Source organism: Dama dama, chromosome 30 (genome assembly GCF_033118175.1).
Source record: "Dama dama isolate Ldn47 chromosome 30, ASM3311817v1, whole genome shotgun sequence".
Taxonomy (NCBI): Eukaryota; Metazoa; Chordata; class Mammalia; order Artiodactyla; family Cervidae; genus Dama; species Dama dama.
In genome coordinates, this window is record NC_083710.1 from 86,767,444 (window position 1) to 86,793,365 (window position 25,922).

The 25,922-nt window shown below is 40.7% G+C and overlaps 1 protein-coding gene across 2 annotated transcripts in view; it reads left to right on the forward strand.

Annotated features, from left to right (window-relative positions):
- The window catches only part of MYO16 (myosin XVI), a 505,809-nt gene that overhangs the window by 124,722 nt on the left and 355,165 nt on the right, over positions 1 to 25,922 (forward strand). For both annotated transcript variants that reach the window (XM_061133099.1, XM_061133100.1), the window contains one exon: positions 1,556 to 1,819. In XM_061133099.1, the coding sequence (XP_060989082.1) occupies positions 1,556 to 1,819 (264 nt within the window). The remainder of the gene's footprint in view (positions 1 to 1,555; positions 1,820 to 25,922) is intronic.

Below are 25,922 nucleotides of genomic sequence, written 5' to 3' on the forward strand. Positions count from 1 at the left end.
TGAAGGTTTTTTTTTTTTTTTACCTGGGAGAACCCTACAAGCTTTTGTCTGGTTTCAATACAAATTTGTACAATCCATTACAGGTGTTTTGGGTGGTGTTTATAGGAAATAGAAAGGGATGGTTTTCAGGTCCAGGACAGAGAACTCATTTTGCTAATCACTGCATTAATGAGACAGAGACTTTGACACATGTTTGTATAATCCATTATAGGTGTTTTGGGTCATGTTTATAGGAAATAGAAAGGGATGATGTTCAGGTCCAGGGCAGAGAACTTACTTTTGCTAATCATTATATTAATAAGATAAAGATTTGACAGCAACAGTTCCATCCATGATTTTGAGTTGCCAAGAGAAAAATCTGTCTTCCATTGCACAATCTTTATACTTAACCATCGTTAGGTCTTTTAGAAATTATTGTCACTAATGACAAGGAAAAGGGGTCAGTAATAAATTGGTGGAAAATGGTCACTGTGTCATACAGAGAATTGATAGCATGCATATGTTCTATTCGGCTCTCATAAAGAGTCAGACACGACTAAACAACTGAACTGACTGAACTGATTGATATGTTCTATTTGGAAAAGGAAATGGCAACCCACTCCAGTATTCTTGCCTGGAGAATCCCATGAACAGAGGAGCCTTGTGGGCTACAGTCCATGGGGTCGCAAGGGTTGTGTATGACTTAGCAAATAAACCACCACCACAATATGTTCTATTACATTAGATCAGCAGAGTCATTAGTACAGTTTTATAAGGATGTTTGCAAAGACCTGGGATGGCTTTCTGTCAAAATTTAACATGTAAGGCTTAGTTGGCATTATTCAATGAAAAAGGAGCTTAATGCTGAGATAAAAAATATTTAAGCCTTTGGTAGGGATTTAAAGAAACAGGAAAGGATGGATTGTTAGTGGTTATGTTGAGCAAAAGTACATATCTATATCTCATTTGAAAAGACCCTGATGCTGGGAAAGACTGAGGGCAGGAGGAGAAGGGGACACAGAGGATGAGATGGTTGGATGGCATCACCGACTCAGTGGACATAAGTTTGGGTAAACTCCAGGAGTTGGTGATGGACAGGGAGGCCTGGTGTGCCGCAGTCCATGGGGTCGCAAAGAGTCAGACGTGACTGAGCGACTGAACTGAATTGAACTGATATCTCATTGTGTCATCTGTCTTACTACTATGCAGTCTCTTTTTTTTTTTTTTAGCTTTGATTTTTTGTTCATCATGAATTTTTTGCATCAGTTTTAATTTTTGTTTATTTTTGGCCATGCCCCACAGCATGTGGAATCTTAGTTCCAGGGATCAACCCGTGCCCCATGCAGTGGAAGCACAGAGTCCTAATCACTGGACCACCAGGGAAGCCCCTCTTGCAGTCTTGAATAAGACATCCACTCGCTTTGCTTTTCCAGGAATCTCTAAAAGGGTTTGTATTAGCTGTTGAAGACAAAGAGGACCGAATGGGCTTCCAACGTGAATGATGGGTGATGCTTGCAGTGCTGCTGTCTTGGCTGTAGCGATAGGTCTACTGACTTTTGCGCTGTGTTTATTTCAGGTTGCTTTCAGCTATGTAACGTTTTCCGATCCCATGAAATGGAAATTGACCAGTGCTTGCTGGAGTCCCTTCCCCTGGGCCAACGGCAGCGGCTGGTGAAACGCATGCGCTGCGAGCAAGTCAAAGCGTACTATGAGCGAGAGAAAGCTTTTCAGAAGCAGGAGGGGCTCCTGAAGAAGCTGAAGCATGGGAAAAACCAGAAGGTTCACTTTAATCTTGCTGACATGATACAGGATGCCATTATCCACCATGATGACAAAGAAGGTAATGACAAGGCAATCGTTTCTGGTGTGGTGTTTCGTATTTGTTGTTTGTTGTTTTTAGTGGAGAAGTGCGAGATAGAATTGCTTTTAAATATGAGAGGTTTTCTTTTAACTATATGAAATATTCAAGGAAAAAAATAGCTTTCTTCAGTGAACATAGGTAAAGGTCCCAAGTCTCTTGGTAAAGATGAAAAAAGGCAAAATTTTTATAAAATTGTTATATATATATATATATATATATTTTAATTACCTACCTGGAAATCAAAGTGATTTCCTTGCAAAGTGTTCAAATCGTTAATGAAAATTTTTCCCAATGAAATTGTTCCTGTTGCTAATGAGATTGTGTTATAAAATTTATTATTATTTTATATCTGGATAGATATAGTAGTAAAGTCACTTACGTCCAAAACTCACAGGATAGAATCAATTGTCTTATCCTTTAAAGTTGGTTGACTTTTAGTATCACATTTTATTAAGAATATACACTTAAAATTTTGGTTACCCTTACAATACTATAAAGTTTCTCAATTTTTGTGTATTCTTTTATGTGATGTCTTTGTTTGATTTACAGTCTACTTTCCAAAGTTCCAATGTGAGAGAAACGCTCCAACTTTAGGTTTAAATGTAGAAGGCTTCAAAGAATCAAATATAAATTAATTTACCTTGATTGGCTCTAAAATTACTGGTTGAATTAATCTAAGGCAGGCATACAAAGAGTACAGACCCATGACCCATTAATTACATTTCACTATAAAAATCTCTGGAAAACAAGTGTTTTTTTTTCTTTTCTTTTTCTTTTTTGTGGGTGGAAGGAGGTAGCGGGCAGGGAGAGTGTAACTCGTTTAGTGGGAGAACTGTCCCTTGAATTACTTACAGTTTTAACCTGTCCAGTCTGGAGAAATTAGTAACATGCGTGGCTCCAAAGCTTTCAAAGAGGAATCGTGGATCTTAGAAGACTGACGGTTCATCCTATACAATAATAGCAGTAATAAGAAGACTAAAGCAGTTCTTTTTATGGTTTTGTGTGGGCTTGATAGTCAAACTAGTAAGACTCAGAGAAGTTATGAGATTTTTTTTTTTTTTTTGGTGAGTGACAAAGAATCTCCTAGCTGGGAAGGACCTAAGAAATTGTCTGGTCGAATCTCTTATTTCACACATGGAGGAACTGAGAGTCAGTCAAGGCATCAAATCTCAGAGAAGGCTGTCCCAGACCACTTTCACCTCCCATTTGATTATTCTCTTCTCGTGTAAAGCTCTTCTTTGAATGGCCATCTCCTCTGTGAAGCTATATGTACATCAAGGAACAAGGGACTGTCTGTCAGTTTCAGCATACCGACCTGCCCCTCCCAGTACCCTCCATGGGTGTGAAGGGAAAGAGTGAGTGATTTTTCCAAGTTTGCCCAGCAGGTGCTGGCAGAGAATTCCTAAATTGGAATGCAGGTGGATTTAAGCCCTATGTTGATTTAAAAGTAAAGAAACAGCAAGGAAGTATATGCAAAGTTATAAAGCCTTCTGTGTAAAATTATTTAATTGCTAAGGCATATCTCTTGTGACCCCATGAACTGTAGACTTCCAGGCTCCTCTGTCCATGGGACTTTGTCAGCAAGAATACTGGAATGGGTTGCCATTTCCTTTTCCAGGATATCTTCCTGATCCAGGGATCAAACTTGCATGTCTTCCTTGGTAGTTGAGTTCTATACTACTGAGCTACCAGGGAAGCGCTCTGTGTAAAATAGCTACAGGAAAAAAATAATACCCAAGTTACTGTTAACAAGAGATTAAGCAGAGTAAAATAATAAACCCAGAGAAAAAGAGGAAATGCTAATATGTTAGGTACTATAATTTGTGAAAACATTGGAACCATAAACTCTGATTTAATATTTTTAAAGAGTTGCTGTAAATGTGGAACTATGCTGTCACTTGGGTAGTCAAAAAGCAGTGAGAGAGATGAATCCTATCTTCAGAAAAACTCCAATCTAAGTAGAAAAAGAGAAAAAAAAATCAGTAAAATAGAAAGCAGTGACTGAAAATGAAGTCTGATGGAGGTGGAGGAGTGGGCAAAGTTTTTTGGTGGCTGTGATTTTTTGAGTGACTCTGAATTTGAAGTGAAGTTGCTCAGTCGTGTCCTACTCTTTGCGACCCCATGGACTGTAGCTTACCAGGCTTCTCCGTCCGTGGGATCTTCCAGGCAAGAGTACTGGAATGGGTTGCCATTTGCTTCTCCAGGAGATCTTCCTGACCCAGGGATTGAATCCGGGTCTCCCGCATTGTAGGCAGATGCTTTACCGTCTGAGCCACCAGGGAAGCTCTTAGATACTTGAAGGGAGGAAAAGAATAAATCACTGCCCTTGAGCAGCAATGCCGGTGAACAGTTGCTGAGAACTGAGAGTCCCACGAACACAGGTCTGTCTGAAAGGAGTTGTCCATGCCAAGTCACTTCAGTCAAGTCCGACTCTCTCTGACCCCATGGCCTGTAGCCCACCAGGCTCCTCTGTCCAGGGATTCTCCAGGCCAGAATACTGGAGTGAGTGGCCACGCCCTCCTCCAGGAGATCCTCCCGACCCAGGGAATGAGCCTGCGTCTTCTGCGGCTCCTGCATTGGCAGGCAGGATCTTTACCACTAACACCACCTGGGAAGCCCCGTGTAGTATGCAGATAGTGATAAATGCTGAGGAGTCCACAGTTGCCTCCTGAAGGTATATGAGGGAGGGGCATGTCAGGTGAGTACAGAGACGGGGAGCATCCCAGCTTGATAAAGCAGCCGGGTGGTGGGAGCAGATGAATAAGTGGGGAGACAGAAGGAGAGGAGCCGGACCCCTTGGGGACTCGGAGGGTTGTGGGATGGCCTCTGGCTGTCGTGTCCCGCGCCTGCTGAAGCCGTTGGAGAATCTGAGCAGAAGAGAGACCTGCTGTCCCTTATGAGTTATCAGAACTGGCTTGGCTGCTGCATTCTGAACTCATGGAAGGATTTCCAGGGCAAAAGCAGGGAAATTGGTGGGGAGGTTCTATTGATAAACCCAGTGAGAGATGATGGGGACTTGGACCAAAATGGAACAAGGATGTGGTGAGAAATAGTCAATTTGGGGATACATTTTTAGAATAGAGCTGACAGGAAATGCTGATGAACCGGTGACAGGGAATATAATAATTTTCCATCGCTGCCATAACAAGCTGCTTCAAATTTAGCAGCTGAAAATAATCTCAGTAATTATCATATGGTTCCATAGGACAGACGTCTGGTGTGGGTCCCAGTGGGCTGACATCAAGGTTATCATCAGGGCTACTCCCTTCTTGGAGTTTCTATTGGATAGTCTGTTTGCAGAACTTTTTCAGTTTCTGGAAGCAATCTGCATCCCTGAAACCTTAACCTCCTCTTCCATTGTCAGAATCAGCAGCGGCAGGTTGCACCTGCCTCTCAAGCTTCGAATTCCTCTTGTTTCTTTTCTGTCCCTGCTCACATCTCTCTGACCAGATGTTTTGCCCTCCTCTTCTTTTAGGGGCCCTGTGATTGCATTGGGCTCGTCTGTATAATAGAATTCAGGGAAATGGCCCTATTTTTAAGGTCAGCTCACTAGCACTCTTAATTCTCTGTCCCCAGATCATGTAACATATTCACATGCATAACATCAGAGGGTGCAATTCATGGAAGCAAAATCCTACCTGCCATGGGGACTGAGAAACTCAAGGCTGACCTCAGCATCCTTTGTTCTGCCCTGAACAATCAGAAAAATGAAATGCTATTAAGTGAGTTAGGGGTGCCTCTAGGAGGTCAGAATAAGAGGGGGTGTTGTTCTGGCTGGAGATGTAAACTTGATATAGATGAACATATAGGTGGCATTGAAAGCCCAATGATATTACAATATCACTTAGGGAATGAGTGTAGATAAAATTATAGGGGTACAAGGACTGGGTCCCAAGGAATTCCAGTATTAAGAGTTGAGTGAAATGAGGTAAAGCCCCCAGAAGAAGGGAGAAAAATGAGGTAAGGGTGCTTTTCTTGGAGTTAAATAATGAGAAATTTTCAAGGAGGGATGAGTAATCAACTATTCCCAATTCTTCTGCTCAGTCCAGTGGGAAAAAGGCTGGGTCTTGACTGTCAAGCTTAGAAATATGGAGATGATTGGTTTGGTGAATTGTAAGAAGCAGAAATCTTAAAGGCATGAGTTCTAACAGAGTGGGAAAACAGAAATGGGCCCAAAGAATATAGAGAGCTCTCTAGAGGAGTTTTTTTTTTTTTTTGATCAATTGAAGTATAGTTGATTTATAATGTTATGTTAGTTTCAGGTATACTTCAAAGGGTACATATATGAGTTATATAAGTATATAATTTTATATATATATGTATAACATATAATATATTCTTTTGCATTCTGGTTTATTATAAGATATTGAATACAGTTCCCTATGCTATAAGTTCAGTTCAGTCACTCAGTCGTGTCCGACTCTTTGTGACCCCATGGACTGCAGCACACCAGGCCTCCCTGTCCATCACCAACTCCTGGAGTTTACTCAAACTCATGTCCATTGAATCGGTGATGCCATCCAACCATCTCATCCTCTGTCGTCCCCTTCTCCTCCCACCTTCAATCTTTCCCAGCATCAGGGTCTTTTCCAATGAATCAACTCTTTGCATGAGGTGGCCAAAGTATTGGAGTTTCAGCTTCAACATCAGTCCTTCCAATGAACACCCAGGACTGATTTCCTTTAGGATAGACTGGTTGGATCTCCTTGCAGTCCAAGGGACTCTCAAGAGTCTTCTCCAACCCTACAGGTCAACTCTTCGGTGCTCAGCTTTCTTTATGGTCCAACTCTCACATCCATATATGACCACTGGAAAAAACTATAGCTTTGACTAGAGAGACCTTTATTTATTTATTATAAAAATTATTTGTCTATTTTTGACAGTGCTGAATCTTCATTGCTTCTCTGGCTTTTCTCTAGTTGTGGCAAGCTGGGGCTACCCTCTAGTTTGGGTCTGTGGGCTCCTCACTGCCGTGGCTTCTCTTGTTGCAGGGTGCGGACCCTAGAGCACAGGCTCAGTAGTTGTGGCAAGATGGGCTTATTGCACCATGGCATGTGGGAGACCCCGGTTCAATTCCTCGGTCGGGAAGATCTGCTGGAGAAGGGAAAGGCTACCCACTCCAGTATTCTGGCCTGGAGAATTGCATGGATTGTGCAGTCCATGGGGTCGCAGAGTCAGGCATGACTGAGCGACTTTCACTTCACTATAATGGGATCTTCCCAGACCTGGGATCTAACTCACATCTCTTACATTGGCAGGTGGATTCTCTACCTCTGAGCCACCAGGGAAGCCCCCACTGTGTTTATTCTTTAGGGGTGAAGCAACACAATCAGTTTCTGAAGATTCTTGTAGACAAATGTCCTAAAATACAACTTACATAAATTTCCTTGTCACAGGAAAGAGTTTCTGTAACTAATGCAAACAGAGATAATGTTCATTAACTAAGGTCAATATTGCCATCAAATGATGAAGAAATAGTTGAATGGCTCAAATTCAGCCAGAGTTTTAATTTGTAGTCAATGATAAACATTTTAGGTATATTACTGCAATGTAAATAAAAATTTCTGTGCACACTAAAACTTCTGTGTCTTAGCTCTGATTGCTGTAACAAAATACTCTAGACCTGATGGCTTCAACAATAGACATTACTTTCTCATAGTTCTGGAGGCTGGAACGTATAAGATTGAGATGCTGGCTGATTCAGTTCTTGTTAAGGGCTCTCTTCCTGGCTGATAGATGGCTGCTTTCTTACTGTGTCCCTCCATGATGGAGAGAGAGAAAGAGACTCCTGTCTTTTTTCTTATAAGGATATGAATCCCATCACAAGGGCTCTATTCTCCTGGCCTCATCCAAACCTAATTATGTCCCAAAGGCTCACAAATCCTAATTTCACATTGAGGGTATTCAGTATATGAACTTTTGTTGTCCCGAAGTCATGTGTTACTCTTTGCAACCCCATGGACTGCAGCACACCAGGGTCCCCTGTCCTTTACTGTCTTCCAGAGTTTGCTCAAACTCATGTCCATTGAGTTGGTGGTGCCATCCAACCATCTCATCTTCTGCTGCCCTCTTCTCCTTTTGCAATCAGTGTTTCCCAGCATCAGGGTCTTTTCTGGTGAGTTGGCTCTTTCCATCAGGTGGCCAAAGTATTGGAGGTTCAGCTTCAGCATCAGTCCTTCCAGTGGATATTCAAGGTTGATTTCCTTTAGGATGGACTGGTTGGATATCCTTGCAGTCCAAGGGACTCTCAAGAGTCTTCTCCAACACCACAGTCCAAAAGCATCAGTTCTTCAGTGCTTAACCTTCCTCACGTTCCAACTCTCACATCTGTACATGAGTACTGGAAAAACCATAGCTTTGACTATATGGACCTTCCTTGGCAAAATGATGTCTCTTCCCTTTTAATACACTGTCTAGGTTTGTCACAGTTTTCATATAGTCATAGTAGTCATAGTTTTATTTATTTTTAAGTTACCCACATAGTTTGATGTATACCTTTAGAGTATTGAGACACCAAAAAATGTTGCCATAAGAAAAAAAACTTTCCATTTGAATTATTTGAAAAACTTTGCAGAGTTTGTATTTGCTTAAATTACTTTATCACTTAGTCTCAAGTTCTTTCATTGACCTACTGACTGGGTGTGTGCTAAGTTGCTTCAGCTGTGTCCAACTCTTTGCGACCCTATGGACCATAGCCCACCAGTTTCCTCTGTCCATGGGATTCTCCAGGCAAGAATACTGGAATGGGCTGTCATGCCCTCCTCCAGGGGATCTTCCAACCCAGGGATCAAACCTGGGTCTCTTATGTCTCCTGCGCTGGGACGCGGGTTCTTTAGCACTAGCACCGCCTGGGAAGCGCCAAGGCTTGCTGAGTAAAAGGGATCAAATATATTTTGTCAAAGGACAACACGTTATATGTGCTAAGGTTTATGGCATCTCATTAACAAGCAATTCACGGATTTCTGTTTAACGTTCTGAATGTTGCCTTTTTGTAAGTATAAATTTAGTGTCTTTGACACTTTATTGTTCTCTTCAGGGAGATAGTGATTTTTTAGTATGTAATCTGTCATTTTAATGTATTCCATCAATCTAAAATGTGCTCAATAATTCTTTTCCATCTAGAAAGCAAATTTTTTTCTAAATTGTTTTAGGGGTTTTAATTTAACTCTTTGAATTATACCATGTTAGAGAGAGAAAGAGAGAGAGAGGAATTTTCTCTATGTGCAGAAAATATTTAAATGGAAATGCAATCCCTCTGTTAGAATTGCTACTCCTAGATACCGGTTTTTACTAATTAGTCCACAATATATTTTGACTAAAAGTAATGTAAACAGCAGTGGATTGACTTCATTATGCGTTTGCTGTTTGGCATTCTATAGATGTTTTCAACAGTGTTTGTGCTTTATTTGATTTTAATCACTTAGTCTTTCAACAACCATATTCAGCAGGTACAAGAATGTTCTCCCCTTTGTGTGTGTGAGGATACTGAACCTTAGAAGAATTCGTTGTTTTTTGTTCACAACACAACACTGTCTCAAGTTAATTTCTTATTTTAAAAAATCACTTTGTTGAGATAAGAGTGACATACAATTGTCGTACATATTTATTGTAGCATCTTGATGAGTTTGGAGATAAATGGATATCTGAGAAACCATCACCAGAATCTGGGCCATAAACATCTATCACCTCAAAAGTTTCCTCCCCCACTCCCTTAATACTGTTAATTAGATTTTCTTCTTTTGTGATGAGAGCACTATACATATCGCCCCTCAAGCTCATCTCTGATGGTAAAATGAGCTGAACCATCCACTGCATTGATTTCCTCCTACTGCTATTTGGAATTCTTCTCCTGGGCAGGTGACTTTCAGTCCACTGTTCAGGGAACGGCCAAAGAAGTGGACAGATGTGCTCTAGTGTGTTCCCTCTTTTATGCTTCAGTGAGTTCCCTCCTCTTTCCGTGATCAGCTCCCCTCCCCTCTTTTTTCCCTTTTTACAACTTAAAATGGTTTATTCATTAGTTTGAATATAAAATACCCACTGAGAGCCTGCTTTATTCCAGATACCCAGAGTGCTTGATAGCACAGTGTAGACCTGTAATGTCACGCTTCATTTCTGTCTCCATGTAACTGAAAGTTCTAAGTCGTCGCTTAGGAAAAAGGAAGCTGTCAAATTATAGGAAAGCGAGACTCATGTTTCCTTCTCCTGTCTCTCCAGCCCCTGGTCCTTGGTTTCCTGGAAGGCTGTGGCCTGAAGTCGTGAGCCAAAGCTTTGAGCTTAACTCTTCTTGTCCCACCCATCTTCCCTGGAAGGTGCCCCTTTCCCCACTGCATCTACCTTCACCGGCTCTGACAATTCCCAAATCATATTTAGATCTTTCTTCTCAGCTCCAGATGCCACCATTCTGATGGCCTTACACTTCTAACTTCTTATGTTCAAAATTGAGTACTTGTCCCAGTATTTTTCTCAATTCCAGACTCCTGTTTTCTGTTTCAGTTAATATCACCCCTCTTCCCCACCTTCTGGTCCAGATATCTGGAGGTCACATGGATTTAGGCGCACATTTGTAAAGTGCTAATGGTTGTAGCTCCCCTGATTATTTATGGGTAGTGTCAGATGTCTGCATATTATCCAGAGCCTTCTAAGAATATGCCTAGAATGCAGTGAATGCTCACTACCTATTGGATTATCTCCTAAAAGTTTCCACTTAGAATTTCATAAGTAGGTCATTGGCGATCCAGTGTGAAGCCTTGGGTCAAAGAATGCATTTCATGTATTCTTTATGTGTTTTATAGATGAAAAAATAAAATGAGACTGCAGTTAATGTAAAGCTCATGAGTACTTAGCCTAGCCTTTTCCTTACATTTACTGGATTGGCCCAGAAGTTAAAATTCTGAAGTAGTTGGCTACATCACAAATTTATTTAAATTTTAAAAATTTGTATAAAATTTGTATTTATTTTTTAGTATGTAAAGTATAAATGAAGGAAGGAGCCAATTATGATTTTTCACTGTTACCATCTAACGATACAATCTTTTAAAAAATATTTTTATTTATTTTTAAAATTTTTACTGGAGTATAATTGCCTTACAGTGTTGTGTTAGCTTCTGCTGTAAAAGGGAGTGATTCTGCTACATGTTTATAGATATCCCCTCCCTCCTGAACCTCCCTCCCGCCCTCACCGTCCCACCCGTCTAGGTCATCATGATGAACATGATCCTGGTGCTCTGCTGGTGTTCCCAGTGGAGACTGTGGATTTTTATCAAATGCAGCCTTGCTCTCTCTCTCTCCCGCCTCCCTGTCACCAGCTGCACAAATAGGCAGTTGGAAAATGATGGTCCATTGGCAAAGTTAAGCTAATACGTACAGAAATGATACCAAGACTCTGTCTATCAACATGAGAACAGTGATCGAATCTAATAAGCAGGTACTCAGTCCTTGTTCCCTACTTGCATTTGTTCGCAACATAATTGTGATGCGTGTTAAGTATTCCACAAGGACAAATATGCCTAGAACTTAAAATTAGGAGGATTTAGTTGACATGGGCTTATCCTGGTGGCTCAGATGGTAAAGAATCTGCCTGGAATGCGGGAGACCCGGGTTTGATCTCTGGGTCATTGAAGATCCCCTGGAGTAGAAAATGGCAACTCACTCCAGTATTCTTGCCTGAAGAGTTCCATGAACAAAGGAGCCTGGCAGTCTGTTGTCCATGGGGTTGTAAAGAACTGGACATGACCGAGTGACTGAGCATACACACACATTTCAAAACAGGCTATAAAGTCATAAATAGTCTCAAATTAAGTACATTTAAATTCTGTGAAAAAAAAAATAAATTCTGTGGGATTCTGTATGAATTGAATGAGTGGCTTAGTAGTTCACCAGTACCAAATGCATATTTCTGAGAAGTATTAATTATTTTAAATGCCTGCCATGTAATCACAGCTTTACTGGGTGCTGAGAGTAATTGGAAAAAAAAAACAACTAGAGAAAAAATTGTGCTTCATAAGCAGTTATAATCTAGGTGGAAAGATACATTGTTCTTTAAAAAGAAATTAGAAGTCTATCTACTTAAAAGCAATTTCAGTGGGCATTTGTTGGGCTGAGGTGAGGAATAGATGAATCAGAAACTCTACTCTTTGGGAAATTTTCGGAGTTCAGTAGGAAGAGAGAAAGGGACTTTTTGGCTGGGAAAAACAGCTTGAAGGCAGAGAAAAACAGGTTTTTTATAGGAGAGTGTCATGGCATAAGTTAGCACCAAGAGTTTTAACTCCGCATTTGTAGTGATGGGTTTGATCCCAACCCCAAAACTTAGGAGCTGTGTGTCCCAGGTCAGGGACAGGCCACCTTCCTATTCTCACCTTCCTCTTCTGCAACTAAGGTTAAGAGGCAGAGATGACCATCTCTCCTAAGTCCTTGTAAGGATTAGTTAAATAATGCATACAAAGAACTTTCATCTGTCATGTGTTACTACAGGCATAATACATATCAGCTGTTATTATGACTTGAAAGGGGATTGAGTGATGCTGTTGAAATAGGTGAAACACTCCAACCTCAGGACCTTTGAGCATCTCAGAATTAAACAGAGAAAGGCATTTCTTTTGTAGGCAGGAGTCCTGGGGGCTAGCAGAACTTTTGTGAGGGTAAAGGCTTTAGGTACTTGTGAACCTTCACATTCCCAGCGTGCATGTTGTCCGCCCTCTCCTCTCCATGGGCAATGACTTGGACCTTTTTCTGGTTATCTGAAGGAATGGCAATAAGGCACCAAGAGCATCAACACGGCAGCATGAGCATAAAGGTAGAAACGAACCATTTAGGTATGCACGCGTGCGTGCTCGATCGCTTCAGTCATGTCTGACTCTGGACTGTGGCCTGCCAGGCTCTTCTGTTCATGGGATTCTCTAGGCAAGCATACTGGAGTGGGTTGCCATGCCCGCCTCCAGTTAGGGATCATACCGTTCTTTTTTTTAATACCATTTCTTACATGAATATTAGAGAAAGTGTGAAAGGGAACTATTGGATTAAAAAACACATTAAAAAATTAACCCAATAGTTTTCATATTTTAGGGGAGAGAAAGGTAGTGAATTCTGCTATGTGCAAGAAAATACTGTCTTATAGTTTTACAGGATCACTCATCTGTGTCACTGTCTTTCTTGTTCCATATGAGGTTACTTCTTAGACTTGATATCTTTTGACTACTGTAAAGAATGTCTCATGAGAATTAGTGGCAGAGTCTAAAATCTGCAATTTCTCAGTCTGCGTACTCTCAAGTTTTAATTAAATTGAGACTGAAAAAGAAAACAGATATTTTAGTTAGCTGAATTAATATGGTGGCTGAGGTCTTCAATCCATCACATTTTAGATAGCATTGCTGCCACTGGTGTAAACGAAGGGTTCTTTGAGTTGTTGTGCTTAGAATAGTCTATGGAAAAAGAAAAATAGAAAAACCTGGTAATTTTTATAGAAAAAAGGCTCAACCTGTCAGAGGCCCAGACTGCTGCTGAGGGTACAAGAGCAGCAGCAAGACCGTCTGTAGATCATGTTTGCCTTCAGCGGTATGGCTGTTGTACACTCCAAAGTAAGATGTTTTACATGGAAAATGTATATTTGCCATTTAAAAGAGCAGAGAAGTCATTTAGTGCATGTAAGAATGGACAGAATATATTATCAGGGGTTTTATTGAGAATTTTCAGTATGCAGACAGTTTCTAAGAAATAGAGACTTAAGATTGCTGATTTATAAAGCAGCACATAGGCAAACTCACTCGGGAGACCCACTCCCTCTGGCCTTCTCAAGGTCATAATTCTCCGAGGTTCTCCTTCATTATTCACAGTGCAAGATCGTTTGCATGAAAAAAATACGTTGTCATATTTTTCAAAGTGATAAGAAAAGAAAACTAAACCACATCCCTGTCATTTCATGGGTTTCTTTCTCACCAAAATTCCTCAGAATTTGTCCATGTTTTCCTTCTTTTTCGTTGCACTTATCACTATGCCACAAATGCCTTGCTTGTTTGCTGTGTCTGTCTTCTCCCAGTGGGATGGAGAACTACTCGAGCAAATATTTTATATGGATATTCATGTTTTCCCATAAGAGAGTTCTGAAACCATGCAGGTGTTTTTTGTTTCCCTTTCTGTACATTTGGAGTGCAGTAGGCATCTCAGAGACTTTCTTCCTATAACTCATTACTCTTCACAGCCCTTCATAATTTCCTTACTCTGATAATACTTTTCATTTTTCTATCTTGTGGGCCATCGACAATGCTACCCCAAAAGTGGGCCCGAGAGGGCAGCATCGCCCACGCCTGGGAGCCTGTTAAACATGCAGGTCGACTGGCCTGCTGAATCAGAACCTGGAGTGGGGCAGGAAGCTGTGTTCTAAGAGACCCTCTGGGGATTCTGCCGTGCTGAAATTTTCATTTGATTCTAGAGGTTCCCAACTGGGCATGTTTGTCACACTTACTCTTGGGATTCACTGAAAGTCTCTGTCCAAGGGACAAAGAAGGTACACGTTTCACCGTCCGTGGGGCCAAGACAAACAGGTAATAGTCCTGTCTCAGGTCCCAGCGTCCCTGTGAAGAGCGTGATGAATCTGATCTGATAGAGATGCTGCCGGGCCTTGAGTGTAAGGCTGGCTTCCTGCTCCTCTTAATTTCTTTGTGTCTTACTCTTATTTTCATCTCAAAATGTCTGTATTCTATTCATCTTTCAAGACTTGAATTAAATAATCTCTGATTTCTGAAACAGTGATATTTCTCCTTGGCAATCCCAAAAGGCAGTCTCCTTTGCATCTTATGCATGGATCTAGATTCACTTACTTACATCTGCCTTCTAATGTCGTTCTTGATATAAATGCCTATCTTCCCCGTTCTGAGCGACTCACAACAAAGCTATGTCTTCAGTGACTTTCTGTCCCAAGCAGTTGCTGGCTCAGGGTAGGAACCCTTCTCTTTTCCTTCCTCACTGCAGCAGCTCCTGAGTACTAGAATAGAGTGCTACTGACTGACTTAGCAATGCCTGGAAATACAGAGAAAAATAAAAATGGAAAAACCCACACGTTACAGCCCATGACCAAACTCTCATGGGAGGCATCTACAAGTAAAAATCTGTGTCTGATAAACGAGCTGCTTCACATGGAGTTGGCGTATGATATATGAAGCTGTAGGTCCACCTCATTCCAGCTGTGTAATTCTAGAAGCCATTTCTGAAGACCCTGGGGTGACATAGATTTGAAAATTGCCTCTATTTCCTTCTCAATTGGAACTGATTCTATAGGAAAACAAGATTACCTTCTGGCTCTAATAAAATGAGGATCACAAACACAATTTTATGTCCAAGTTGAATTTTAGGAAGATAAAGCTTGATGTTAAGCCTGAGAATTCAGGCCCTTGGCATTCATCCTCTGAATTTCCTTTCCAACTAGGCCAACTGGTAGGAGCAACATGCTTTCTGCTTTTCAAAACTCTTGAGGATTTGAAATGGACTGCCTTCTTCAACATTACAGAAAGGGTGCATGAACTGCATGACAATACGGTGCCACTTGAGGAGGAATTTTACCATTTTTTTTTACCAACTTGTGGAATTGTCTTCAGGAGGAAACGTGTTGTGTACCTGTCTGTGTGGCCTGCCGTAACAAAATGCTGCAGAATGAAAGCTTTAAACATCAGAAATTAATTTTATTGCTGTTTTGGGCACATGTGCTTTCTGACAAGAGCTCTCTTCCTGGCTTATTGATGGGTGACTTCTTCTGTACCCTTACATGACTCTCCCTTGATACCTGCAGAGAAAATGAGCTCTCTTGTGTCTCTTGATATAAGGACATCAATCCTATTAGACCAGGGCTCCACTCTTGTGGCCTCATTTAACTTTACCTCCTCAAAAGCATCTCCCAGGTGGTGCAGTGGTAAAGAACCCGCATGCCATCAATGCCAGAGACATAAGAAATGCAGCTTCGATCCCTGGGTAAGGAAGATCCCCTGGCGGAAGGCACGGGAACTCACTCCAGTATTCTTGCCTGGGAAATCCCATGGACAGAGGAGCCTGGCGGACTACAGTCCGTGGGGTCAGACGGTCAGACATGGCGGAAGCGACTGAGCATGCACGCATGTATTCTAAATACAGCTACAGGGAGCATTAGCGCTTCAACGCGCCGATTTGGGGAGGATGCCGTTCTGTTCACAAAGGTGTATTTTGTTTGAATTCTCATTTCTTTTTAAATATTAATTCGTTAACTTGTTGGTTGGAAGATACTTGCTTTGCAGTGTTGTGTCGGTTTCTGCCGCACAAGGCAGAACGTCTCCATATCCATGTATGTGTATATTTACCGCCTCCCTCGGGGCCTCTTTTCCCTCTCACTGCAGAGCGCTAGGCTGGCCCCCTGCCTTCTGCAGCAGATTCGCTTGTTATCTGCTTTACACACAGTGGTGTGTATGTGTCAGCGTTACTTTCTCAATTCGTCCCACCCTCTCCTTCCCTCGAATTCTCGTTTCAAGGACTGTGTTTGTTCTTGGCCCACTGGAAAGTGGACCTCAAGATGAGATTAAAGGTGTAAGAGATTTGGTGGTGGGGAACACCAGCAGGGAGCAAAGGGGAAGGACCCAGAGGCAAATGGAGGAGCCTTCAGAATGGGATGCCGGAGTGACCCAGCTGTGTCAGTAAGCTGAGGTTGCCGTGGCTTTCGAACACAGGCTGGGCGGCTGAACGGCAGGCAGGTGTTTCCTCGTATCTCTGAAGCCTTGAAATCTAGGATCAAGGTGTCAGCATCATGCAAGTCAACTCAACATCTTTGAGTTTCAAGTTTCTTATCTGTTAGATGGAGTTGATACTAGTTTGCAAGCATGTAAAGATTGGACATTAGGTAGATATTTATTAAATGGTAGTTTTCTTATTGTTCAGAATGGGCATTGTCACTGTATTTGTTATAACTCATAATTATTACTAGGAAGATATGATTAGAATAGTGCCCTAAACTACTGTGACAATTTTAAAACTTTAGGTTATAAGCTTTAAGAATATAGATTGTTGACTTGACATTTGAAGTCTAACTAAATTTTATTTTCATAGTTTAAATGGTTTTCAAAACTGCTAATCATGTCATAATTGGTGATTTAATTTTGAAATTTTATGTGACACCACAATTTTTAAGAACCTTCAAAATACATTGGAGATAATTGTAAATTTAGCTATTGCAATGTGCATGTGTTTGTTTAAATGTCTCAGTCAGACCTTTTTTAAGTCATACTTGCTAATGAAGTTAATTTTAATTGACCCCCAAATTTTATCAAGGGGCTATATTACAGGAATGAAAATGAATCATTTTACTCAAATGCCTCACAAAGACCTTTTAGTGAGTAATAGACATTTTTGATTATCCTTGCCATGACTGTCTTTGGTAAGAATTCAATACACTTTCATTGTCAAAGTGTATCTTTGTTAAACCAGACAAATAGCCTATATCCTTGCCCATTCCCTTTGCACTAACAATCATTTCTTTTAAAGTGGATGAATACACAAGTACAAAGACTCTCTGAAATATGAAGGATAAAAGCACAATATAGCTAGAGGGGAAGGCAGGTGGGGTGGTGGTGGGAGGGATAAATTGGGAGATTGGGATTGGCACATACATACTAGTCTATATAAAAGAGATAACTGTAAGGACCTACTCTGTAGCACAGGGAACTCTTTAAACACTCTGTAATGACCTAAATGGGAAAGGAGTATAAAGAAAGAGTGGGTATAGGTGTGTGTTTACTTGCTTCACTTTACTGTACAGCAGAAGCAAGCAAAACATTGTAAATCATCTTACTCCAATCATGTTTTTTAATGTTAAAAGAAAAACCACGATAGCAATACAGAAGTGGAAGTGGAAAAGCCCCTGTAATACCAAACCAGACTTGGAAGCGTCCCACGGCCCACTCAGCGGTGGGTGCTTCATTTCTCACAGAAAAGCACCAATTAACGGAGGAACAGTGAGATTAACATGATACAGAAACCGTCTTCTAAATAGAATTCTGTAACAACTTTCGGTGGGGACTGAGAATGTCACAGAATATAATGAATTATGTATGTGCCTGAGTGATTTTACCATTCTGTCCATCAGCCAGCTCTCAGCTCATTTTCCACTGTTTTTCTCCCAATATTGTTTAAAATCTCCATTTTCCAGCTTAGTAAGTCCAGTGCCTTCCATGAGGCACCCTCCAATCCTGTTCATGTAAAGGTCAGGTTTAGTGTCTTAGAACATGGATACCCTACAAAACAGAACAAAAATGCTCTTGTAGGAGTTTCTGTGAGTGCTTCTGACTCAGGCATAGGTTTGTGAGATGGAGTGCACCAACTGTTTCTTAGATTTCTCTCTTTCTTGGCTTTTCTTGCTTTTCTTTCTTTCTGCTCTTTCACACAACAGTGGTTAAAATGGAAATTCCTGCTGTTTTATTTGACAATTTATTTGCATGTTTCTTCCCCTACTTCCAAATTCACCTCCTACTCAAGAACTGGAAGAAGGGCTGGCTGTAGATGTCAGACTCATTGTTTAGCCAAAGTCCATTCATTTTTATCAGTCTTTATCTGATGGAGAAACACGCTTGCAGAATATACAACAACCCGATTGACTCTTCTCATTAATTTCTTTGTTTTCACTCATAACTTAATGAACATCAGTGATGGTTGAAATACTCTCAGAACCACCACCATAATTTTTATTTTTGGGCGATATTTATTATGGATTGAGTTGGCCAGGCCAACATTAATTCTGACCTTGACCGCAAAACAGGAGACCCAGGTTTGATTCTTGGGTTGGGAAGATCCCCTGGACACGGGACTGGCTACTCACTCCAGTGTTCTTGACTGGAGAATTCCATGGACAGAGGAGCCGTCCATGGGTCATGAAGAGTCAGACTGGATTGAGCAACTAACGCTGTCACCTTTTACTTTCAATGGTCTTCTATCTGGAGTTTCTACCTTCAGGATTTCATTCTTCTGATATCTCATGCACTCGAATGTATTAGCGTTGTTCCCAAAAGATCCTAGCAAAATCATTCCTACTCTCAAAAGCCTACCTGCTTTGTTCTGGAAGAATGAAGATCCTCTTTCGTGTTGTGTAGTTTCAAGGTTTTTGTAACCTGATCTCAGCCTGTTTTTCATTATCTCTAATTTCACTACAACTTAAGTCCCTGCTCTAAATCTCTCTGGGTTTATTCAAATGCATCTCGCTTTCTTTTCTTTCTTTCTTTCTTTCTTTTTTTTTTTTTTTGCTTCCCAGCTTTCTTCATAGTACTGGTTCCAATGCAAAGACTTTTCCCTGTTCTCTCAACCTCTGCTGTGTTCCCCCACTGAATAAAATATCTGTAACCAAAAACCTGCTAAAATATTCTACCACTTTCTTCTTTTTTTCCTCTCTTTTCTCTTCCAGAAGTCCCCAGCTACTCAAAAGTGTGAAATTATGTTTTCCTTGATTAATAAGCTTGTTTTCACAAATCACTCTGGGGTGGGCTTTATGAGTTTTCTATTGCTTAGTGGTTGGATGGCATCATCAACTCAATGGACATGAGTTTGAGCAAGCTCTGGGAGATGGTGAAGGAGAGAGAAGCCTGGCATGCTACCGTCCATGGGGTTGCAAAGAGTCGACATGACCGAGCGGCTGAAGAACAATGATTATTCTGTAACAAGTTAATCACCCACATAGCCCCTTAAGGCACACACTTGGTATGTCTCCATTTTTGTGGCCCAGGAGCCTGACCATGACATCACTGAGTCTGTTACTTAGGGTCTCAAGTGGCTGTGGTGAAGCTGAGGGTGGGCTGTGTTGGAGACTTGACTGGAGAAGAACCTTCTTATAAAGCTGACTAGTTCCCTGTGGGTTAGGACTAAAGGCCCTGGCTTCTTGCAGGATGTCTCAGGTCCTAGAACCCATCTCAGCTTCTTGGCAAGTGGCCTCTCAGCTCAGTCTGAGGCTGAATTCAAATAGTCTCTAGAGTGAGTCTGTCAAGACAGGCACGGAACTGATGTCCCAGAAACTTGGTGACAAGTTGTCACAGTCTCAACCATATTCAAAGGGAGAGAGTCATAACAGATGTGAGCACCAGAGGGTGGGGTGGGTCACGGGAGGGGGCGCCCTCAGGAATGCCTCCCAACCACACTGCTGTGTCTTCTCCATGAGTGGAGCCTGGCAATGAAGGCCTGTGTCTGTATTTCTGTCTCTTTTTCTCTCTCTCACACACACACAGGCATGCACTGACTCCTTTTGATGATTTGAATTCCGCATCCTTGAAGAGATTCATTCAAAATTCTTTTCATTAATCTTAATCTTTTTCATATGAAAGTTCCTAAATGTATTTTCTATTAAATCAACTTAACTGCTAAAGGTTCTAAAAGAACCTTTCGGATGTAAGCAAATTAGCTACAATTTAAGTCATTGAAACTTCTAAACTGTTCACAGCTTCCACTTTGAAGGAATGATCCGCTGGCGATACATGCCACCCCAAGGTGCAGAATCTTATTCTTCACTGCATAAATACTTTTCTTTCTTATTTTAGTAGTGATATGTGGTTTGAAAATTTTAAATTAGACCATCTCAGTTCATGGCAAAGAATTTACAAAGATGCCCTGTTAGCCATGCTAACCTTTACCTATGCTGCTGATTATATTCTTATTTTACAAATGTGTTTTAGCCAAACAGTTCTTTTAATCTTGATTCTAAGTCACCTTTTTACTTTTTTATATACTTATTATAAAACCAAAAAAAAGAAAAGGTCTGTTGAAAAACAGTAACTAGAAGATGCTCTTTGTAAGACCAAGATTGAAGAGCAAAAACGCCTTTTGAGAGGAAGAAGACAAACTTAAAACGTTTTTAAGAGTAGACAAGTTAGATGAGACTAGGATGTTAGGCGCGTGCCAAGGAGCTCCGTGACCTGTGAAATACGTTGAACCAATGAGTATATCTGTGCAACAGAAGACAGTCAGCTTTTGTTCTACATTAATGTTTCCTGCATGTGCTCTATAAACTTTGTTCTACATAATTTAGCCAATTTTTAAATTAAGCTACTTTAACTGATTGCTCTGATAATCAGGGTTGATTGTAATCAGTGAAATTAAAATAATGATACTAGCAGAAAATACTGGATCTCTGTCATGCTCTCTCTCTCTCTCACACACACACACACACTCTCTCACATAATCCTTCTGTGAAATACCGTGTGTGTCTGGCCTTTTGTGTGTGGGGGAGGCTGTATCTTGGAGTGTTGCTGGCGGACCATGCCTCTGTCCATCTTCTCCATGGTGTTATCTGGGAGCTGCATCACTTGCTCACCAGCTGTACCGTTTTACGTTTCCTCTATATCTGCATCTCCTTGCTTCCCTGAAGTCACCTCTGCCCCTTAGTTCCTTGCAATGTCATTTGTCTGTTTTCTTTGAACTCACTCTTTAACCCCTTAATCTTCTAGGTAACTGCCTATCTTCACTGTCAACTGTACTGTAGACTAAAGCTGCCAATGTACTAAATGTCTCAATGTTGCTAAGTCTATTTAATCCAATAAAAATAAAAAAGCATATTTTTCTTAGTTTGGAGCTTAAATGTGTTTTATTACACACATAGACATTTTAATATACATTTTTATTGTAAATACCTTTTTTCCTAACCTCAGTTCTGTGATAATCTAAAAATATTTTTTGATGATTTGAATATATGGGTTCTAGTCCCAAACTGACACAACCCTGGGAACTAACACTTAAATCCAGTAGACAAAAACTTGAAGTAGTGTAGAGCAATGCATGTGTCAGCCCAAAACTCTGAACATTGCTTAAAGAATTATCAAATAGTGTTTGTTAGAACTGAATGGATTGTTATGGTCTGAGAAAAATGAAGATTATTTAGAACATGGAGGTGGATAATGGGCTAATTTGAAAAAAAATAGTTTTGTAGCAACATTGCTGGATGACTTAAGGTGAGAAAGGGGGACACATTTTATCAGATTTTCTTACAGGTAGTTTTCAAAGCACAACTTTCTCCCACCTTGGGATTTTTGTGGTTCCTCTGCATTGTGTAGTACCCAACGTGCACCTGTGTAGCCAGCAAAGGGATAAGATGCAAAAGAGCAGTGAAAATTACCATGAGTTTTATTTTCTACCCTGGATTTAACCAGGTGGAGGCTGAATTAATAAGTTAAATGTTAAAAACAAAACAAAACAAAAAAAAACATGTAGTTACGTTAAACTGATTTCCTTTTGGGAAGGGTAGAGTAGTCTTCCTAACATAGACTAAATACAATATAATATTTTTATTTGAGTTTGCATCTTAAAGTTGGCAGTGCATCTCAGATTTACATAGCAATTTGTGTAGCAATAGTCCATAGCAGGGCTGTTTGCGGGCAACATAGGACATCAGTATGGCCAAATGTCAACTCATCTCACTTTTGTGTTTAATAAATTAATATTCACAATATACTGTGCTTCTTGAAAAGATTGAAAGCTTTTATTGGTATTCTTTTATTTTAAAAAGAGAAGGCCACATAACCAGCAAAGTCACAGCCGCAAAATACACATCCCAAATAGGTAGGAAAATTGGCGACCAGGAGAGTGCCAGTGAAGTTGTATTGGTTCTTCACGTTCACACTTTACACAAGCTCCAGTCACCACTGTACTTAATGTAACGTAACATTTTTACATGTTCCGAGTTAACATTCCCTCCTATTTGTAAAACGATGATTCTTACTGTAATTGTAGGTTTTGATTAATTTTAACTTGACAAGATATTAACAAATTATTTATACAGGTTTTTAATTTACTTTCTCCCATGTCCAAATTAGAGTCAATCTACTTGCCATAAATGGGCATAGTTCTCTTTTCTAGTATTTTCAGGTGAATGTTGACCAGAATAGCTGCTTGTGTAACTGAAGTAAGTGTGAGGCTCAGGAAAGTGTTTGACTCTGCTTCATTTACTTCTCACAGAAGAATGTATTTTGTATGGTATGTATTTTGTGGTCTTCCAGTTTTTTGCCTGTTAGATTATATATTTTTTTCTTCGTCTTCTTTTTTTTTTAACTTTATTGCCACACCCTGCAGCATGTGAGATCTTAGTTCCCCGACCAGGGATTGAACCTGCACCCTCTGCATTGGAAACGCAGAGCCTTAACCACAGGGCCACCAGGGAAGTCCCTGGATTGTATTTTCAATAGCAGAAAGAAAAGTTGAAAACCATCCTGGTCTGAATAGTGTAAAAAAGCAGTGAGGGGAGAGAAAGAAACAAGAAGTCCGAACACAAGCCGTTTCGTCATTTGCGCTTTTGTTTACTGTTTGTGTTATAAGGATTCATTTCATCTTGAGTCCAGAGTGGTGGAGGGTGCACCTCCCCACTTGTTTAGCCATTCTAATATTTAGCTAAGTCAATGTTATTTCTGGTTTGAAAAGAGGTGACTTTTGCAGTCCACACTCTCGTGAGATACATGTTTGATGAACATAAATAGGCTAGAAAAAGAGCCACGACTATTACTGCCTGCTTTCAGGAAAGCCTGCTTTGCATAGGTGTTGACCTCGGTTTAGAGGTTGGCTAGATGACAATACAGGAAGTGCCCTTTTCAGATTCAAAAGCAGATTTGTCATTAGCATCTCTAAGTTAAAAGGCACTGCTTTCAATGGCATTTTGAAACATCCCTAAAGCCTAAGTTGTTGGAAGCTTGCGTCTGCCTTTGTTTGTTTTCCCCTCACACCTAATAATGAGCTTCCCTGGTGGCTCAGATGATGAAGAATCTGTCTGCAATGTAGGAGACCCCGGTTTGATTCCTGGGTCAGGAAGATCTGCTGGAGAAGGGTTAGGCTACCCACTCCAGTATTCTTCGGCTTTCCTGGCGGCTCAGCTGGTAAAGAATCCGCCTGCAATGCGGGAGACCTGGGTTCAACCCCTGGATTGGGAAGAACCCCCAGAGAAGGGAACAGTTACCCACTCCAGCGTTGGGCTTCCCTGGCGGCTCAGCTGGTAAAGAATCCACCTGCAATGTGGGAGACCTGGGTTTGATCCCTAGGTTGGGAACTTTCCTTGGAGAAGGGAACGGCTACCCACTCCGGTATTCTGGTCTGGAGGATTCCAGGGACTGTATAGTTCATGGGTTCGCAGAGTCAGACACGACTGAGCGACTTTCACTTCACTTAATAATGGAATTTTAAACACATAACGTCGTGAGTCAAATGTAAATCCTCAGTATAGATTTCAGCTAAATAAAGACCTGGGTACCAGGAACAGATTTCTCTTTAAGACCTACTCTTAAGGAACGATATCCATCATGCATGCCTTATGTTTCCTTTATTTTTCATGAGACGGAAATGTCCTCAGTACTTCTGAGACTAACGGAGGTATTTGGGATTCATTGGCGTAACTTAGCCTGCGCACAGAATGCTGGATTTCAAGAGTGTTTAAGACACAAATTGAAATCGGTTAATTAAAATAAAGTATGCAACCTGCAGGGACATGAAAAACTGTTGATTTTGCGTTTGTAGGGCAGTTCTTTTCTGTGAAGACCTACCTCTGATAAATAGATTTTTCTGGCAGCTTCTGAGGTCATGAGCACTAAGGAAAGGGCGGGCTCATTCTTTTTTGTTGAGTGTGGAAGCCTCTGGCAAGTATTGAAATTGGAATTGATCATTTCTTAGGGGCAGTGTTTATCTCTTTCCTAAATGTGTCACATGGTACGTATTTTTCCACATGAGCATCTCTGGGAGCAACTGTTATAAATGCTTAATGGCACACAGGTCAGAGCATAAAAAAGGAAAATGTACTGATGAATGAGACTCAGAAAAAAAAGGTAGACATTGAAATAGTAACCTGGGAAATATCGGAGTCACGTAACGACTAACATGTAGTTTATTTGATCCTGAGTTGAAAACTGTAAAATCTGCTGTCTGGGGTGCTAGTTAAAGTTGAACACCCCTGCTGAGTCATTCTTAAGTGACCAGAAACTATACTTCTGAATTCAGAACTGCTCTCTATGTACATTCTTTTGGCTAAACATACATATTTCAGCACACTGGAGGAAAATTTTCCAAAATGATATTTTACAGATAAGACTTCATTATCACTCAGAATTATTCCCATCCTGCTTCAGAATTATTGAGAAACACAAATAGGATTTATGCAAATAAAGCTATTTCTGTTTTTCATTCTGTATACATTTTTTACATAGTTTCCCTCTTAGCTCAGTTGGTAAAGAGTCTGCCTGCAGTGCAGGAGACCCTGGTTTGATTCCTGGGTCAGGAAGATCTGCTGGAGAAGGGATAGGCTACCCACTCCAGTATTCTTGGGCTTCCCTGGTGGCTCAGCTGGTAAAGAGTCCACCTGCAGTGTGGGAGACATGGGTTCGATCCCTGTGTTGGGAAGATCTCCTGGAGAAGGGAAAGGCTATCCACTCCAGCCTTCTGGTCTGGAGAATTCCATGGACTGTATAGTCCATAGGGTCACAGAGAGTCAGACACGACTGACTTTGACTTTCACTTTCATACATAGTTTGATAAGATATAATAAAGCATATGTGGTTTAAGAAGGTTACAAAGTTTAATAAGAGCATCACAGTAGGAGGGTTATAGCTTTTTATTGTGATAAAATCCATCTAAAATACAACTGCCCATTTTCATTGTTTTAAAATGTACCATTTAGCACATTCATAATGTTCTGCATATATCACCACTATTTAGTTTTAGGACATGCATGTCATCATCCCAAATGGAAATACTGAATTTCTTAGACACTCACTCTCCATTTCCCCCTCGCTCAGCCACTGACAACCACCAGTCTGCTTTCTATCTTTATGAATTTCCTTCCTCTGGATATTTCATATACATGAAGTCACACACTATATAGCTTACTGTGTCTGACTTCTCTCACTTAGTCTTTGAATATTCATTTATGTTGTAACAATAACCTCAATACGTATCAATAACCTCAGATATGCAGATGACACCACTCTTATGGCAGAAAGCAAAGAAGAACTAAAGAGCCTCTTGATGAAAGTGAAAGAGAAGAGTGAAAAGTTTGGCTTAAAACTCAAAGATCATGGCATCCAGTCCGATCACTTCATGGCAAATAGATGCAGACACAATGGAAACCATG